General features: G+C 38.5%; 1 protein-coding gene across 3 annotated transcripts in view; it reads left to right on the plus strand.

Annotated features, from left to right (window-relative positions):
• Positions 1-20,691, plus strand: part of LOC121327648 (prostaglandin F2 receptor negative regulator-like) — a 30,502-nt gene continuing 9,811 nt past the window's right edge. Inside the window, exons 1-7 of one of the 3 annotated variants that reach the window (XM_041271782.1) lie at positions 1-424; positions 3,426-3,794; positions 4,549-4,965; positions 7,670-8,059; positions 12,764-13,186; positions 15,639-16,043; positions 18,414-18,521. In XM_041271782.1, coding sequence (XP_041127716.1) covers positions 379-424; positions 3,426-3,794; positions 4,549-4,965; positions 7,670-8,059; positions 12,764-13,186; positions 15,639-16,043; positions 18,414-18,521 — 2,158 coding nt within the window. In that variant the 5' untranslated portion in view covers positions 1-378. Of the gene's footprint in view, positions 425-3,425; positions 3,795-4,548; positions 4,966-7,669; positions 8,060-12,763; positions 13,187-15,638; positions 16,044-16,737; positions 18,063-18,413; positions 18,522-20,691 lie in introns of those variants that run through there. The other 2 variants (XM_041271784.1, XM_041271783.1) reach the window with 2 other exon arrangements.

A 20,691-nucleotide genomic window follows, 5' to 3' on the forward strand; every position in this document is an offset into this window, starting at 1 on the left:
ACTGGCGTCACACCGCTTTGACTGACCTGCGGTAACTGAAAGCGACGGAAAAGGAGGAGAACGGTTTCTTTCCAGCTGAGCGAAAAAGGAGTATCAGCGCCTTCGCCGCTCGCTTTAGTCCTCCGATCCAAACTGGAATAAAGGAATGATAATGACTTTAAAACATCTGCCAACAAAACAATATAGTACAGTACTTTACAACACAGCAACTCACTGATGGAATTGTTTCAGTTTTTTAAAAAGTTTATTTTTAGTTTTGAAAGTTTTTAAATCCGCCTGATTGTAATTTGAAACCAAAACCTATCTGCATTGTCACCTACAGGGTGCTGGGAATCGCTCGGTAATTTGTTTTAAGACAAGAAAGAGAAGAGCGACAACATGAAACGCTTTTTCGACAGCTTTTTTGTCCTATCTACAATTTTTGGTGAGTATTTTTATTTTTAATCCAGTACCATAAAAATTAAATACGTCTGAGTTAATATTCCTGTGTGTGTGTGTGTGTGTATAAATTAGTAACCCTACGGCTACATTTTATAGTCTACTTGTTCTCTTTACAAATGAAGGTTCGGTAATGCGATTCATTAATCTTTATTTATAGTTGTCGTTGTCTGTTTATTTTTGCTTGTAATTTGTGTCTGTTTGGTGCCATAAAAAAAAGAAGAAGAATGCACTTTTTATTAACTTTTTTTTTTTTTTAGTGTTATGCTGAAAAAAAAAAGTGTTCGTTTTGCTGGAAAGTCCAAATCAAATGCAAAATCCTTCTTGTCTCTAAAGTGACCATTTGGTACAGTCGTCTACTGTATGTTGACCAACAAACAAAAATACATGTCACATGATGTCATAGCTGCTAAAGATTTGAAGTACAATTTGTTGACCAAAAAATATATATTTGTTTACACCGGTTTTGTGTGAGGTTTTGTAAACCAGAATACAGTGAACGATACAGCGAGCACGTATACTCAATGGTTACGACAGCAACTAAAGCTTCAAGATGTCTGCACATATTAAACACCAATCCACATGGAGTAAAATTTGAATAGTTTAATTAAACATCAGATATATGCCCATTGAGCGCTATTATAACAATTTTAGTGAAACTGGAAGTAATTTAGCACAGTACTAGTAACACAACTAAATAACTGGAACTGATTTTTTTGGGACTAGGTTTGCAACATTAACAAAGATTTTAAAGAGACCTGAAACAGCACTCTCTACATACAGACACACAGACAACATGTTACAGTGCGGAGCACAATATGACAAAATACAGAATTGCGGAAAATGTACCACGTTAATCATGTATAAAGGGTAGCGAGCCAGTTAAGAACTGTAGGGGTAGTTTGTAAACTGTAAGGCGTGTACAACGTTATTCATGGGGAAATAGAATCAGGCAATCTGTAGAAAAGATTTCATGGAAAGGAGTGCTGTATTCCTTTACTGTACCAGATGTTTCTGTGAATCTGTGCAATTTCACAAAACTGCAGTTGAGTGCACCTGAGGCTATAGCGTCATGATGTGTCACGAATTATGTTTGTACTTGAAGCGGGTGTTATCCAGAGGGACTTTTAAGTTAATTAAAAAACTTTCCAAATTAAAATGTTTGTGTTGCCCATTGTCTGTGGACTATGTATCAGACAATGTTAGATCACTATTTCGCTACATTTAATGCATCTTGACTATTTACTGTAACAGGGTAATTATACAATGGATTGCTCCTTTACTGTTGGTATGACTGAACGTGCCACCTCTCTTTTTAAAGTTACTTATAACAGATATTAATCTTGGACATTAACACATAGATCAATTGTATTGTATGATGGTTTGGGTGGTGCATATTATTTATTTAACTGATGCCTTTATCCAAGGCGACTTACAGAGACTAGGGTGTGTGAACTATGCATCAGCTGCAGTCACTTACAACAGTGTCTCACTAGTAAGATAGAGCACAAGGAGGTTAAGTGACTTTGTGCAGGCCACAGTGAGTCAGTGGCTGTGCTGGGATTTGTACCAGGGACTACCTCATTACAAGCCATTTTCTTTAACCATAGGACCCTCTCCCTGTATCAACCTAAAAAACAACCCCCCCCCCCCCCATTGGTAAAGATAATTAAATGTTCTACTGTCATGTATGTTTTGACTTGGTTCAGTAAAGAGTATGCATGTTCAACTTTACTATAAAGCTGCACCCATTGCAAGTTATTGCATACGGGTAAAGCTGTAATAGAACACATTTTGGCATTTTCTCATCTAATGTAACACAGTAACAAGATCCTGAATATGTATTGTCCCAGCTATTGCAAGGGTTCTCCCGCCAAGCAGCTCTATTGACAGGTGCTTGTTGGAGGCACGCAAACCCACAAACCAATGCTGGTCCGTGGGAGGATTTGGAGGAACAAAACACTTCAGGGCGGAGGATAATGGGGGGCTTTGTGAGCAGATTCCAGTTAATTGTTAAGTGAGTGAAAACTGGAGAACAGTCTTAAGGGCAAGGCATCTTCGATATACTAGAGGGACCAAAGCTGTCTGTTTATTCCTGTTTTTAAGGGCTAGAAAGTTTGTTGAAACTACCAAGTGCTAATTGGAACTGTTGGTTGTAACAACATAACTTGTTTTTGGCATTTTATGTTAATTTGCACTTTAAGTTGTTTTATTGATGGGTTTAAATACATAGTGTTGCTTTTTAAGTTCTGCACTTGCAATGCTTAACAAACCAAGGAGGACATTTATTCCACACTGAGCAAGATAAAGTATCCCACCCTGCTATGGGCTCTCAGTGGATAGATTTTCTACCCAGAGGAATAGTGGAGATTGTAAAGCTTTGGGGTGCACTGTCTTTGGTTTGTTTGGTCAGTGTGCCCTGCTGCTGGAGCCTACACTGGGGGAGTACAGAGTGATCAGCTGCCTGTAGGTTGAAACAAGTCTGTGTTTGATTACGGTGGCTTGAAAATATCACATTCAAACAGCAAAAAAGCAGATTTTGTAAAGGGTAAACAATTTGCTTGATTACAAGAACCCTCCCCACCCCCTCTCCTAGAGGCTGCAGTGCTGTGAAGTGCAGCTGCCTTGGAGGCAGTAGCAGGTACTTTTAATGGATGTGTGACACTTTCTGCCTGACATTTCCAAGTGGACAGGCTATGAACTCTCTTGTATTTAAATAGAGAAATGGCTAACCTTTACCAAACCGGTTTTGCTGCATGCCATTTTATTTTGTAATTATTCATTTAGGAACTGTTAGTTTCAACCATAACTTCATGCATTTGCCGAACTGGAAACATTCTACACTGTTTGTTTGTTTTAAGAGTCACAAAGATGATATGTTTATTTGGATAAGACACAATCTCAGGGACTGTCTTAATCCAAATAAATATATAATCTTAGTGAGTCTTATAACAAACATTACCAATCCTTTTTTTTCCCCCCCTCAGCTGTTTGTCTTGGACGGATAGTAAAGGTTCCTGCTGGTCCCCTGATCAGAGTGGAGGGTAGGGACGTTGTCATCCCCTGCAATGTCAGTCACTTTGACGGCCCCCCCGAGCAGGATTTCGACTGGGAGCTGACCCAGGGCCCAGGCTCTAAAGTGCAGGTGGTCAGCACACTTGACTTTTCTTTCACTGATAAGTTTTACAAAGACAGAGTGAACAGTGGAGAGATTGCTGTGGAGCGAACCAGTGCCAGCTCTGTAGTTCTCAGGATTAAACATGTGAGATTAACCGACAGTGGGAAATACAAGTGCCTCACTCCCAGCACAGACGCCTCAATTAGTGGAAACTATGACGCGGAAGTCGAACTAAGAGGTGGGTTAACGATTTACTTATGACGTAAGATTCCCCTACGTTATCTTTCCTCAGTATGCTTGCCAATTCACAGAGACACAATGGGAGTCATGTCTGAGTAGTCTTCCATATTTATTTTTATCTGGCTGAGACCATAAACTGAAAATGCCATAATCAGTTTCTGGTAGGTGCACCAGGGTGTAAAAATTGGCCACAGGGAATAACAGGGGTGCCATACTCGCTGTTAAAAAAAAAAAAGTGGTGTCTTTTTATACAGACTACAAAACAAATGTATATTTTTACATGTAGAGGCACCTTTTAAAACGTAATTAACTCAAAACAGAGGCACCACGTTCCTTGTTCTTTTTAAAATGCCTGGAACCAGTCTTGGAGTTGAAACTCCTTTTTGTGTGTTCCAGGAACATGTTTTAAAGTTATCAGCAAAACAGAATGGGATTTACAATGCAAAAAATATTAGATTTGGTCTGCTCTTTATAAAAACACATAACACTTGAACAAAATCTTTCCGGCGCATTTTGAGTGACTTTATTTGAAGGGTTTTTTTGTCTCTTTGTTTTTCCATATCTGATTCAGACCTGGAATTACCCGTCTGAAATCCCCAGTTAATCTAAAAATAAAAATAAACACTGTGTTGACAGCATTACTTAAACTTGTGACCTACTTGCCCCAGGACAAATATCGCTTGAACCCCTGCTATATCATAACAGAAAATAACAAAATATAAATTATTCCTTGTTCTTTTTTTCTGTAACAGTTATTTCAGACAGCCTGAAAGTAACAGCACCAAAATCTAGAAGTAAAACAGGAAGTATAACAGAAGGCAGCTTGTTCGATCTGCGTTGCACAGCCTCACAAGATTCAGTGGAAGGCACCCATCTTTCGTTGACCTGGGAGGTGAGAAGAGGCGCTGCTTCTGAGAAGATCCTCTCCCTCAATCCAGATGGAGGGGTTATGGCTGGAAGTGGCTACAGACAGCGATACCAGGCCGGAGGTGTGCGCCTGGAGCTGCAGGGCAGCGGGGTATACCGCCTGGTGGTCTCGCATGCTCTGCCTACAGATGAAGGCACCTATGTCTGCGTGGCCGGCCAATGGGTGAAAGACAAGAGTGGTGCCTGGGAAAGCATCCTGGAGAAGAGCACGGATGTGGGAGAGGTTAAAGTGACGCCCATTGGTGAGTGACACAGAGGGAGGGGGAGAAGGAGGGGACAACAACTAATTCTTTTACTTTTGCCACTAGTGTTTGAATGGCTCATATTTAAAATGTCTAGTAGATTTGCTTCTGCTTTCATTTATGGCTGTGTAACCCTTCAACTATACTTTGTTTCCCTGGTAAATGCTGTGTAGTCATTACAGCAGACCTCATGCAGGGATCAGTTAACATTAGCTAAAAACAAGGCAATAAAATTGACACAAATTTCAAACAGAATACAATTACTGTAGAATGTTGCTATTACAAGCATTGCATAATTAATTAGGGTCCTTACGTTTTAATATGCAAATAAAAATGGGTTTAAGACTGACATAACACTTGTTAAGCGTCAGCATTAAAAAAATAAATAAGAGGCGTTTGCTTCTACTAGTAGCAAATGTATAAGGTTTTTTTTTTGTGTACTCAGATAGGTAATAAGCTATTCAAATAGTTTTATATTTTATTTTCATGTATTCGACTCCACTGACCCATCCCTAATTAGGATTATTATAATTCAGTTCTAGTGTTGCTGTGACCATATGGTAACAGCTTGGTGGCGGGTTTGCTTGTGAAAAAATGAGTATTATTTGTACACATTTTCAAATCTTGAATACAGTATTTATTTTCTGACAAGCACACACGTGTACATGTTAAGTGGCTTAAGTAACATATACTGAAGGCTTTGTTTAGCCACTTTCTTTTGAAATGTGGGCTCTTTGGTTACCATACACAGTTAGCAATATAAAAACCATCATGAAAAAATATATAAATATTGGGCCAGATAAAATTGTATCCGGGCCAGTAAAAAAAGTAGCTCAGTGGCCCAAGGGGCCAGTAGTTAAAACTCTAAACGTAGAGCCTTGCACTCCCCACCATTGCTTCAGTAACGTTTTTCAGTTTTCGTATCCTTGCTTTGTTGCTTTTGAAACTTTGCAGTGAAAGTAGATTGTAATCGGGAGGGGAGCAGGTACCCTTTAGTTTATAGTTCTGCTCAAGTTACAGCGTTTATCTGGAACTTCAGTTTTGGTTTGGTGAAAGTCAGACATTGAGCTCCTGTCTTTACGCACATCCTGCAAACTTACAGCTCTTCAACATAAAACACATTTTTAATTTTAAAGACTTTGGAAAGAGAGGCAATGAAATGACAGGAAATTAACCCAGAGCTTCAATATCTGGGTGACGGCTCTCCAGTCTCTTGTGACGTGGGAGAATCAGATATGCAATTCAGTGGTGGAACATTCTTCTAGTGGCTGCACAGGAGGTATCCTCATTCTCATTCTGCGTTTGTGGAATTTAAGTACAGTGGTGCAAGCTATTGCAGATGTACTGTTTATAGCCTAACTCGCGAACATTAAGATCATTATAATGTGAAGGGATATCTGTTATTATTGAAACAAACATATTTATTGAAAACTGAGGCAAAGGAAGCCATTAAAGTGACTTTATTTTGTGTTAACTTCTGAAATAGGTGGGGTGGAGTTTGAGTTTGATCTCCTGAGTGGTGCATCCAGTAAAGGCGCTCTGCGTGAGTGCAGGATGTGCCCTATAGCCTGGACGTTGCCGGTTTGAGTCTGGGCTATTTCACAGCCGACCACAGGAGTTCCCAGGAAGCGGCGCTCAATTGGCTGAGCGTTGCTGGGGGTGGGAGGGTTTAGGTTGGCCAGGGTGTCCTCTGCTCATCGCGCACCATCAACACCTGTAGTCTGGCTGGGCGCCTGTGGGCTTGCCCGTTAGCTGCCCAGGAGCTGCGTTGTCCTCCAGCGCTGTAGTTCTGGGGTGGCTGCATGGTGAATCCTCAGTGTGTAAAGAAGCGGTCGGCTGACGGCACACGCTTCGGTGGACAGCATGTGTTCATCTTCGCTGCTCCTGAGTCAGACAAAAATAATTGGCAACAACTAAATTTATAAAAATAAAAAAAAGATGGCACAATAGTTGTTTTATGACCCTGTTGAAAACATTTGCTTTAAAATGTTTTTTTTTTTTTTTTTTTTTTAAGCGATAATCTATTTTTAGTATACAGGTATTCTGCTTAATAAATCTTTGACATTCATCACAGAGTTCTAGGAATAATTTAGTGGACAGTAAAGACCAGTAAATTAGTCTAATACACTTTGTGCATCTGTGTCCGTTTTTACACATTTAATACAAGACACTGAAGCTATTTAATTGGTTATCCTAGGGTAGTGCATCGATTAAGTTGTTTAGTGGTGAAAGAGTTCATTCAATATGCACACAGAAACATTAGTTCAATTCATTTTTAATAGAGCCTGTTGGTATTGGAAAGACAAAAGGAAGCATTCAGAGAATTGCATTTTTGAACAAAGCCAACCTTCCAAACGTCTGTTTTTAAATTGAGTACTGTAATTTTCCCGTTACAGCCCACAATTAACTTCGAAACTAGTGAGGTTTTTAACAATACATTGAAATGACATATAAAATGACTGTCTTTTGAAGAAGAGTATATTTGTGATCAAGTAACTTGACATTTGTTTTTTATTAAAAATGTTTGATAGAATCTAACTGGATCAGAAGAACAAAAAAATAGAAAGAACGGATCATAACATTTGAAGATATTTTAATTGAACTTTGTCAGTTAACAGCAATGCTTGGGAATACAAGGGTCTTTAGTTTAACACTGAAGTCTTGGACTTAGCTTGTTGTGGTTATTTTTTTGTTTTTTTTTCAGCGCCATCCTTCATGGTTTCAGTTGGAGAAGGCAATGTTACCTTAAATGCAGACTCGACACTTGAATTAACCTGCACTGTTGCAACAGCAAACAGTGACGTCATCCGCATGGAGGTCACATGGTATGTTAGCCCTACGCCCAGCGCAGACCAGGGTAACTTACGATTTCTGGTGCACATGGACCGTGACTCGGTGGTGAATGGATCAGACGCAGTCACTGTCAGCCGTGTAAGTGCTGACGCCACCCGACTGGTCTACCGTGACGTTGAAAAGACGGACGCAGGATATTACTTCTGCAAGGTGGTAGGGTGGATGCCACAGCCTGGCGAGACATGGTACAAAGCGGCGGAGAAGACTTCGACACCTGTCTGCGTGACAGTTACTTTGTTAGGTAAGTTGCTGTGTGTTGTCAGCAGAAGTGGTTTTAGCCACTGTGTTCATCTGTTCTTGGGGCTTTGTTGGCACAGTTTATTGAAGTTAATGATGAGGTTAACTTTATATGGCAGTGGTTGCAAGGAGGTTGTTTACTGTATATTAAACAGTATTTTTGTCAAAGGCATATTATCCTGCTGACACGACCAAAACTTCAAAGCATGCCTAGTACCTCTGGGCAGGGTGTTCCAGAAAGATTGTGTATCTCTAAAAGGAAAGTCCTCCCCTTGTTATAATAACCTTGTTAATACATTCAAATGTATCGTATCTGATCCTGTGAGACACAATACCTTCTGTTAACGAGTGGACCTCTGGCATATGTAATTTACACATGCTGCTATCAGTTGAACAGTACAGATGGACTCTGAGCAGTGCACATTTTAAATAGTAAATTCAACCCTGAGCAGGACAAAATGGATTCAGTTGCAGATGATAAAAAAAAAAAAAAATACCCAGTGCATTTGGGAATTCACTTTCACTTTTTACATGCTGGCACTTCATGTGAAGCAAACTGGCCAGTTTAACCATGTTCAATAAAAGAAAGCAAGGGATTTAGTATAACTGCTGTACTGTTAAAAAGCTGAAACAAGATTTGTTTTCTTCTACATACATAGCCAGTTTGTGTTTCTGTGCGTGCTTTGGTTTTCAATAGTCTGTTTATCTATATATATATATATATATATATATATATATATATATATATATATATATATATATATATATACATATACACACACACACACACACACACACAGTGCCTTGCAAAAGTATTCAGACCCCTGACCAATTCTCGCATATTACTGAATTACAAATGGTACATTGAAATTTCGTTGTTTTGATATTTTATTTTTAAACACTGAAACTCAGAATCAATTATTGTAAGGTGACATTGGTTTTATGTTAGGAAATATTTTTAAGAAAAATAAAAAACTGAAATATCTTGCTTGCATAAGTATTCAACCCCCACATATTAATATTTGGTAGAGCCACCTTTTGCTGCAATAACAGCTTTTGGGGTAAGTATGTACCAGCTTTGCACACAGTGTCGGAGTTATTTTGGCCCATTCTTCTTGGCAGATTTGCTCCAGGTTGTTCAGGTAGGTTGGTTGGACGATGCTTGTGGACCGCAATTTTCAAATAATGCCACAGATTCTCAGTGGGATTGAGATCAGGACTTTGACCGGGCCACTGTAGGACATTCACCGTTTTGTTCTTGAGCCACTCCAATGTTGCTTTGACCTTGTGCTTGGGATCATTGCCCTGCTGAAAGGGGAATTTCCTCCCAACATTCAGTTTTGTAGCAGACTGAAGCAGATTCTCTTGCAGTATTTTCCTGTATTTTGCTCCATCCATTCTTCCTTCAATTGTAACAAGATGCCCAGTCCCTGCTGATGAGAAGCATCCCTACAGCATGATGCTGCCACCACCATACTTCACTATAGGGTTGGTGTGTCTTGAGGCATGGGCAGTGTTAGGTTTGCGCCACACATAGCGCTTTGATTTTTGGCCAAAAAGCTCTATCTTGGTCTCATCTGACCACAAAACCTTTTCCCACATCACAGCTGGGTCACTCTCATGCTTTCTGGCAAACTCCAGACGTGCTTTCAGATGGTACTTTTTGAGTAACGGCTTCTTTCTTGCCACCCTCCCATACAGGCCAGTGTTATGCAGAGCTCTTGATATGGTTGACTGGTGCACCATTACTCCACTCCCAGCCACTGAACTCTGTAGCGCCTTCAAAGTGATTGTTGGCCTCTCTGTGGCTTCTCTCACAAGTCTCCTTCTTGTTTGAGCGCTGAGTTTTGAGGGACAGATTATTGATCCAACTGTGCTCCCTGGGATATCCAAACACTTGGATATTATTTTGTACCCTTTCCCTAATATATGCATTGGTATTACTTTATCTCTAACTTCTGTAGAATACTCTTTGGTCTTCATTTTCCTTCAGATTCACAGCCTTACCAATGATCCTTCAACAGTGGGGTTTTTATCAAGAAAATGTGACAGCAACTTTAATGCTTCACAGGTGGAAGCCAATGGTAAAGTAATTGTGTCCTCGTTAAGGCAATTTCTTTCATCGGTGCAAACTGGGAACTTCCACAGCACAGGGGATGAACACTTATGCAAGCAAGATATTTCAGTTTTTAATTTTTCTTAAATATTTCCTAACATAAAACCAATGTCACCTTACAATAATTGATTCTGAGTTTCAGTGTTTAAAAAATAAAATATCAAACAACGAAATTTCAATGTACCATTTGTAATTCGTTAATATGAGAGAATTGATCAGGGGTCTAAATACTTCTGCAAGGCACTGTGTGTGTGTGTGTGTGTGTGTATATATGCATGCATGCATGCATGCAGTACAGTACTTTCTTGTTTTGCACACCCTGCTGCTCCTGATTGGGCTGTATTTACTCTGACAGATCTAAGTGTAACATTACTTTTACCAATCTGGTTCAGGGTGCATCCTGCAAACTGATTTCTAAATGCACCTCTTAACATGAGAGCCATGCTATAGTACACACAGACGAAGCTGGGGTTAAGGTACATCAAAAAAGAGAAATAATACAAGAGAAGAGGGAGCTTATACTGTACAAGCCAATGCAGCAGTCAAGTCAGAGGAAGTGAAAGGTCTGGGTTACAGTTCCATCAGAATACAAGCGCAGCGCAGTTTAGGTAGAGCAGTGCCGTGCCCAAAGCATTTCCTTTTTTTTCAGATAAATAACCACAAAACCACCATATTGGTGAAGTATGCACTACTTTACAGTTAATGATCATTAGTCAGTGCTTTGTAAATCATAGTGAATTTGTGACAAATGATGGAATACCTGAAGAACTGAGACAGTTTCACTAATTCTATCAAGGAAGCACAATTATTTTCTCTATATTCACCATTAACCATGGCTGGACCAGAACTGATTTAATTTATTTTAATTGCTTGTGAGACATTTCTTATTGAGAAAGTGATTCACTGATATTTTTGGTTAGCTTTTCAAATCCCCGAGGTCTGCCAGGATCAAAGCTCAGCTTTTTATTTCCCCCCCACATTTTATTTAACGTGTTGCAGTACCTTCCTGTACACCTTGTATTTTTAAACTCTTATAATTAGCTCTTGTACTACCCAGCCTGCAACTTTTGGCAGAAATCACAGTAGCAGTGATTATACATCATTATAATGTCTGTGAACACTATCCCGTTCTTGGCTATTAAACACGTTCCGACCAAGTGCATTTCAAGCTCTGTGCTCCCCTGCAAGTATGTTTGGTGTGTGTTGTTTAACCCCCCAGGAAGTGGTGTTGCTTATACTGGAGGGAATGTAATGAATTTAGCCATATGGTTCCAGCCTTTTGGCTTGGTTTTAGGGAATTTTTAATTAGGCGAGTGCTATTTAATGTCCTAGCTTGTAAAGCAGAGTCACCAGTTCAAACACCACCCCCTGCGTTATTTAATTACAGCAGGAAGGGTTTAAAAGAACACAAACAAAACTGAAACTATAACCTGAAACTGTAGAATACACCTAGATCGTGCTTCATTATATACCACACTTGGCACAGGTCATTGTGTCAAATTCTGACAAGATGCATGCATTTTGGACCCCCCCCCCCCCCCCCCCCAATATGGCTTTCAATGTGTTTGGATTAGCATTAAATTATTTCCCTGCTTTGGGAATCCCAAAAGCCTCTTACTGTAGGTCAACATTGATTATTTAAGTGCTTTAGTGATCTTTACCCTAAAAGCTTCACATCCTCAAGCACCTTGTGTAATCAATTAATCCATTTTAGCACTGAACAGTGCAAACAGGGAAACTGATTTATAGCATCTTCACAAACAGATTTACCACAGTGTTCTTACAAAAAAGAACTACGCCAAATAAGAACATGCATGTATGAAATATTTTGGTTATTTGCTTATAACACCGTGTAACACTTTTTTTTTTTTTTTGTTCCTGGGTAGTAAGTGTTATTTCCTAATTTCTTATGCCTCAAAAGTATAGAAAATAGCTATTATTCCCCACAAACTTTGCTTTTGTGACCAGGACAGTGATATTTCAAAATATCACTATTTCCAATGGGAAAACGGGCAAATGTGTGTATTTTCGTTCACATAGTCAGTAAAAAACAACATATGAATCCAAATTAACATATATTTATACTAAAGTAATACAAAAATGACTACAAAAGATTTAGAAGTGTAGTTTTTCGAGATTTACGATTATACTGTAAATACAGTATAATCGTAAATCTCGAAAAACTACTCACTTTATGTGAACGAAAAGACACACATTTGCCCATTTTCCCATTGGAAATAGTGATATTTTGAAATATCACTGTCCTGGTCACAAAAGCAAAGTTTGTGGGGAATAATAGCCATTTTCTATACTTTTGAGGCATAAGCAATTAGGAAATAACACTTACTACCCAGGAACAAAAACTGTGTTACATAGTGTAATTAATAGTAAATTCAGTAATCTGAATAGTAGATGAGACCCACCAAACATTTAAACTATCGTAAAAGAAAGCATTTTTCGTACATCTTTTATGTAGACTACCATGGAACATTCTACTTTTATCAAGAGTAATAAACTTGCTGTACGATCACAGTTGTGTAATGGGATAGTGTACACAATATCAATAATGATTTTACAATCTCTCTCTCCCAGAACCTACCTTCAGTGTTCTCCTTAGCGCCCCTACCACTCCACATTTCTCAGATGACCCCACAGAGCTGGAGTGTAAAGTGACTGATGTCAAAAATGCAAATGGTACCCGCATGACTGTTTCCTGGCACTACAGGAAACCCTCACCCGCTGACTTGCCAGTCAATGACGACCTGATTGCCACAATGGACCAGAACTGGGACTTACAGGCTGGGGAAAAGTACAAGGAGCGGGTGCGGAAGGGACACATTGTTCTCACCAAGCTGGACCCAGCAGTTTTTAAACTTCAAATCCTGCACACCCGAGACACTGACAGGGGAGAGTATTTCTGTACTGTATCAGCATGGACCCAAGCAAAAGATCACAGCTGGGTGAAGACCAAGGATGTCTCATCCAGAAATCTCCCAGTATCCTGGGAGCAAGAAGGTATGTGTCTTTCATATTGTGTCTTGAGTAATTTTATTGTTGAATACCTATTTTGTGTTTTAATGGCTTTCTAATTATTAATCAATTACAGTTATATATTATTTAACTTTTGTATCCATACTGTGTTTTACTGTGTGAGTACTGCACATCAAAGACATTTATGAGCGTTGTATCACTTAAAAATCAGTGTATTACATGGTTTTATATCCGATGGAAATGTTAAATTAAGATTAGCTACACTATTTAATTATTCTTATATAAGGCAAATCCTATATGATACTAAAATATATATATCTGTAACATTTAAACCATGGCCAGATAACTGTAAGTTCATTTTCAGCCTTTTAAAACAATGCAGTTACTGTACTTAATTTGTCCTGGTTTTCTAGACAATACCTAGAAAGACCGGGCAGATTCATTTTAGTTTTCAAGTAAAACATGTGTGTTTATTTTTTCTTAAAAAAAAAAAAAAAAAAGTCAGTGTAGAGATTTAGGAAAATAACACCAGTCAAAACAACACAACACTGCTATCACAGTCTAATGAAGATAAAAATGCAGACCAGTTGATCTGCCCTTTTAAGTTTATGGTCCTACAACAGTTTAGGTATCTTCTGGTTGTCTTTCTTTGTAGTTATGGGTCACTGAAGGGGTAGAATAGGAGTGCCAAGTAAGGAAACTGTGCTGACTCTGCAGTTGCTTTGTGAAAGGAATAAGCACGAGTTTATTCAAGGGTTATGCAAAGTTTATGGTTCCAGCTGCATATTCTGTATCCTTCATGACATTTGGGTTTGTCAGCACTTAGTGGAGCCTTGGTTACCTTAAACCAGAGGCTATAGTTCATTCGCTCCAGCCTGCCTTGCTGCTTTCTTTATGTGATACTGTAAGAAAGGAAAGTAGTATTCATGTATGTATGGAAAATACTGAGAATACTGTGTGTTCTTGTTCAAGGAAATCCGATTTAATTGTAGAAATCTGCTGTTTTAAATTACAAAAAATTGTTTTTTTTTTTTTTTTTTTTTTTTTTTTTAAACTGTAAGAAAACCCGGAGGTGTGCATTTTGACCTTTTGCTGGCTTTGAATATATTTGTGTCACCTCCTCAGCCTGTGCTGTAAATCACAGTTAGTCAACTAGTCCTACTTTTACCAGATAAGCGTTCTGGCATTTACAGTACAGCCCAAAGGGCTGTTACATATGCTTTTATTTAGGATGTTAAACAGGGTTGTTTGAGATATATGATTCATAGACCACTTTAGAATTTTGATTCAAACAAGTCTAAAGTGCAACACAAAAGTGTATGTGTGACCATTTAATTGGCCTGCTCCTACAGCTTTTTAATTTTATAGTTTGTGTGCGTTTTATAGTTGTGTGAATTTCAAAAAGGTTAATTCTTTTGAGTTTTCCAGACCATTGCAGAGTTGAAACGAACATTAATCATTTTGTGTCATGGATCGCCAAAGAAACGTCAGTGGAAGAATGTCATGTGAAATAGTCCCAGTGATTTTATCTCGTGTCAGCAAAACCTGGGACTGGCACATTGCTGTCCCAATAGCTCATATTCTTACCAGGAAAATCTTAAGTTCTTGACATGAAAACAAAATCTCAAGTTCATGAAAACAAAAAATTAATAAATAAGTAAATAAACTTTGTTTTCTGGACCAGCCAGTGAAATAATGGTTTAGGCATTTTAAACTAACTCTAAAAATATTTCTTGCATGATCAGCAACTGGAATCTTTAACATGTAGATATATTTCAACCAAAGAATTATGTCATAACTATATAACTATATTTTGCTGGAAATTCAGATTTGGAAATTTAGAATAACAAGTTATGATATCAGCAAGCTTGGGTATGTTGTGTTTTTTTTAATTATTTTTTAAAACCAAAATTTGACTTGTCTAGCAGGTGTTTGGTTCACATTGGTGTAACTACTATAATTAAACAAACCATATTTTTTCTACAGGAAATGTGAATCGCAAAATAACTGTCCTATTGTCCATTGTCTAATCAATAAAAAGGAAATGGTTTATTTACTATCCTTTTACAACAGGATTCAGGAAACCAAGTTAATCTCTGTAGTAAGCACCATACAGAGTGGTTTTACTTGACCTGTTCAAGGATGGACGAGAGAGCGATGAAACTTGTCAGGTTGTAAGAGAAGACACTGGGTAAAAAAAGACAGCAAGGCAGAAACCATGCGTCATGGGGGACTGTGTCATGTAGCTCAGTCAGACCACACTGTAGACCTAAAACGTTCCATTGCTCTCTGCTGCATGTCCTTGGCATATCTATAAACTGATGAAGTGGCTTTGAACTACACTGAATGTTTTTTTTAATGCAAAGACTGTCTTTGCCATTGAGGAGTTTTACATGTATTGAGAAGCCATTAGATGTATTTTAGTTGCAGCCTGGTTGAAATATTTGTATCTGTTCTTTATTTATCGACTTTTTAGATCCAAGTCTCATAGTTGTTGCTACCCCTCTTAAAGCGGTTTTTGCTGGGGGAGACATCTTTGAGATGGCTTGCAAGGTTACTGGAAAGAAACTGAAGAACCCAAAGTACTCTGTGCTCATTAATGTGGAGGAGCCTTCTGGCAGGAAGATTAGGAATATCCTGTCTATGAGTCAGGACTCCGTGACTCATCTGGAGGAGTGGAATGAAAAGGATCGCCTGGACAGTGTAGTCCTGGAGAAATCCAGTGAGGACACTTTCCGCTTTAGGATGTATGGAACTCAGATCTCAGATGCTGGATACTACTACTGTGAGGTCACAGCCTGGACGCCTGATGCCGGGAACACATGGAGAGAGGCCACCAAAGGTATTTCAAACAAGGTGAAGATCGACTTTGAAAATACAGGTAATAAAAAAACATTCCTCTTTTCATTTCATTGTTTAATATTAAAGGCTAGAAATAGGGAAGCTGAATTTCTCAACATTCCTTTCAACAAACCTGTTCCTCTCACACAGCAGTGTCTGATGTTTCACAAGGACCTGAGGAGATTATACATTTGCATAGTAGAGACACTTCTTGAACCATTAATAATAGTGGCTTCAGTCATAAGTAGCACACAAGCATTGAGTAGTGCACCACGATGCAGGCTGTGTCTTTCCTAGAACCACAATGACAGGGCCCTGTTCATAAATCTTCTACTCCTGCTCTGTTTATTTAAGAAATTATGTTATTCATGAAATCAGACATGAAATCAGGTAGGGGTGTTCCAGCAATATCAGGTATAAAAACGTTTTACTTGTTCACATCAGAGCTACTGCAAAACCAAAGCCAACTGGGCTAAAGAAGCTGAAGTTTGTGTGTGCGTGTGTGTGTGACAGCGAGTGAGAGAGCACCGGAGTTGGATACCAAAGAGTGAGTAAGCAAGTCGAAACCGCCAACAGCCGCGCATGAAGCCACAGTTTGTTTAGTGTTGAACAGAGAAGATTAGTTCAGAGATTGTAGGTTCCGCTAAAGTTTTCTTGCATGTTGTATGTACACTGGTAGTGTCACGTGAGCGGTTCAGTGTGTTTATATGTAAATAAATCCTGATTGTCTGCAGGGCTTATCAACTTCAACCTCCGTCTCGACCTCCTGCCTGTCACTCAGCAGCAACTGCATCACCCACACAGCAGACGGCTACCCTGGCATGAATATTAATACCCTGTATCTTTCTAAACAAGGGATTTAAGGGAGCTCCCTAATAAAAGCTGAATCTCAAAACAATCATTGTGTGAAATATAGTAATTGTTTCAGATGTATATAATGGTATTTAAAACAGGATTAATTTATCCAACTTTTTACATATCAACCCTTGCTCTGGTCCCATTGTAATCGGAAATGCAATGGACTAGTGTACTTGCGAAGTGAGATACTATACTATGCAGAAAAAATTGGTGCAAATTTAGCACAGTGGTAAATGCTGTGAATATGGTGTCACGACTGATAAGTTACCGTATTCTGCCTTAATAACTTGCATGCCTCAAAACAGAACCACCTGCACAGCACTTTAAATCTAGCTGCTGGTGGGGAAAAAAAGAAAAAAAAAAAAAAAATACAAAAGACAATTTTGACTTTGACAGTGGAAGTGGAATTGCGCCCTCACTAAGCCGAGGAGTTATTGAGAGCTTTGCTACTACTGATGAAATGGTCAGAGGGCTCTCCCGGGACTAGTTCAGCGAGTTCTTACAAAGAGCCTGCTGTATAACATTTTAGCAGTATCTTATCTGAGAAGTCTTTTGTTTCCAGCATGCTCCTTGTTTCAGACACATCTGTGTGAAGCCGAGATGAAGTGACTGTTTAACAGCAGGTTCAAACATGGATTTCTTGAGAGCTGATTCCTTGGCTGTCCTTGACAGTACGCAGTTCACACGAATGATACGCTAAAGAGCATTGGTCTGAACTAAATGGTAATGCTTCTCAGCTCCCTGACAAAATCAGCTTTAGGTTAGCGAATAGGGTGTGGACCTTTTTAAAAACTGTTTCTTTGTAATTGTCTCAGATTTATCTCTACTTTATTGCTGCAGGGCTTGCTTTTCTGGGGTGAAATAAGTCATGTTGCTTCACAAATCTGTTCTCATGAAAGAAAACAAAAAGTGATGTTAAAGAAACCCTTCATCTTCCGGACATGCTAATTTTACATTTTGTCAAAGGGTACACAAATGCAGGCTACAGCAGAAGTACCACATGTGTAAACTATGTCTCGCAAGGCAGTATACTTACAGTATGTACAATGTATTATGAATCCTATTTTTGGGATTATAATTTTGGTAAACAAAATGTGGCGAAGGCTCTCTCGGATTCAGCTCTACAGCTAAGGCAAAAAGTTTTGCATCACCTAGAATTTTAGGATTGAAACATTATTTAAAAAAAAAAAAAAAAAAATTGTGAACATAATTTTGATCTTATATTTAACATCACGTAATCCAAGAAACTACTAAATGATATCGCAAAAGTCTGCAAGAAGCCATAATAGTAGTACAGTTCTTCATATTAGATTTCAAAATGTCAATTTTGAAATTTGTCAGTTTTTCGTTAAATATATGGAAAACTACAAAGCATATGTAATTCAGCATGTTAACATAACATTCAGCAGGTTGTTTCGGTCGACTTTATGAAGCAACACTTGTTAATTCTATAGGGCAATGCAAAACTTTTGTCCATAGAGGTACATACTGATTGGAAAACATTTATGCGTGTTGAACAGATATCCTCACTCCTGATTGTTTTCCACTCTAGGTCCAGCGTTCAACGTGTCCCTTCGTTCAGACAGACTGAGGGTATACCCTGGGGAGACTGTGAAAATCGAGTGTGTCATCACTGTTCACATGGCATCGGCTGATACAGGTACATTCCAGTGGTGTGAAGTCCATTTTGTCTGTTGGGCATTTTAAAGCCGTCTCTTGCCTTGTTAATAGCACATCGGTTATAAATAATGGTTAACAATTAACTTACAGTTGATATACAGTAAGAAAATAAGTTTCAGTTCAGATTGTATGCCCCCAAATTCTTACAGACTTTGAACTGTTAATTGTATCACTGCATTACATGTAATTCATTTTATACAGCATGTGACAGTCTTAGATCTGTTATATTGTTTCTTGTACTGTACTGGTTAAGCTAAATAATCAAACCCAGATTATTATTATTATTATTATTATTATTATTATTTTGTTCTATAAAGCTGTAACAGTGGTGTATTCTAGTCCCTGCTACCCTTACCTAATAACTACTACAAAAGATACCTTGGCGATTGCCAACAGGAAACCCTAAGCTTACCACTCTGAAGTTCAGTTATATACACAATTACATCAATTACTTTTCATACCTTAGTATTTTTGTGTTTAACTGATATTGCAAATCTAGCTGGCCAAGGTAACTACAAGTGAGGTTTGACCAGTGAGTAATGCATGTATGACTTTTTTTGTACAGACTGTATGGATTAGTGGTATTCTTATTTTGCCCTTGTAATGACTGGTAGTAGCAAGATACAAATGTTCACCTGTAATGAATGATGTTGTATAGAGTCAATGGGTTAAATCTCCTCATCGATTTAGTCTGGTACTTTCAACTACATCCAGATACCAATTTATTCATTTTTGTTGCTACTGTTTTTAGTTATACTTATGAAAGTAGCTACAAGGCTGGTGTGTTTCAAAGTTTTTAGAATCAACTTTAAAACATGTTTTTGTTAATGGCAGTTAGTCTCACCTGAACCAGTTTAATAATTGTTAAATTGCAAGGCTGGCAGCACACTGTCTAATGAAGCACCCTCTCTTACTCCTGGTAACAGGAACATGGTTGAGGAAAACAGCTGCAGCTGATGTGTTTGTCCACGCACTTGAAGGATGAGGTCATTACACTGGATGGGTTGGGGGTTAGAAATATAGAATTGTAGTGGTGATGCCTCAGGATCGTGTGATAAAGCATGTAACTGACTGGGCTCCATGTGGTGGTATTTGTTCAGCTATTGACAATTTTAGCACACAAACAACTGCCAGTTACACAAAATGGAGCCACCCAGTACACAATTACATTCCCCAATACGTACATATTTGGTGCATATTTATTTATTTATGTATGTATGTATTTATCATGTAGTATTGCTCTCAAAGATTGCTTAAAAACCTTCACTATATTCACCTCCGTTGGTTCTATTGTGGAGGCAGGTTTAGACAAGTGGTCTAAATTATGTCTGTGGCAGTGATGATAGCATCAATTTTTTTTTTTTTTTTTGAGAATTTGTTTTCTAAAGACAGCATGTCACTGTGCTTTAGGCTCTTGTAAGAAAGGCAGACGAATGATATCAGTTCCTGGAAATGCAAGCCATGCTTTGTCAATGGGATATAAATAAAGCGATTGTCCCACTACATGTCTGTAGTCTAAACCATACAAAAGCTTCTCATAATTTAGAATGAACTGCTTGCTTACTGCATGCGGAAATGTGTCAGTACTATAGAGCAGATCCTTACAAACATGAATTGAGAAAAGGGTGTAGTGCCTGGTAATTCCAAGGCATTCAGTACTTGTGTAATACTGTACATGCTGTGAAGAGGCTTGTTTAAGCGTGTATGTTCAGAAAGCTTTATTCCAGCTGAAAGCCTCTGCTGTAAGACTTTCTTTGGTTCAGGTGGAAACAATTATACTAAGAAAATGTGCTTTTGTGAGATGAAGTTTTTTTTTTTATTTTTATTTTTTTTATAAGAATTGGAAAGAAATGATTACTCAATGGCATATACAGTACATCATCACTTCAGGGGACTGAGCTAATTCTGATACTTGGACACGAGTACTTTATGAAGGCCACCACTAAGAACAGGGGTGGCCAAAGTTGCCCCTTTCACTCCTGGTCTTTCCAACACTGTTCTAAGTTGTTTAATGGAACCACTTATACCTACATTCAGACCCTGAAGTAGTAGTTCATTGTCTCATTTTACCTGTTAAACCTGGAGTGGAATGGCCCTCAAACCTATAGATTTCATATGTGCTACAGTAAATCTAAACTATACCATAAGAT

This window comes from Polyodon spathula, chromosome 15 (genome assembly GCF_017654505.1).
Source record: "Polyodon spathula isolate WHYD16114869_AA chromosome 15, ASM1765450v1, whole genome shotgun sequence".
NCBI classification, from domain to species: domain Eukaryota; kingdom Metazoa; phylum Chordata; class Actinopteri; order Acipenseriformes; family Polyodontidae; genus Polyodon; species Polyodon spathula.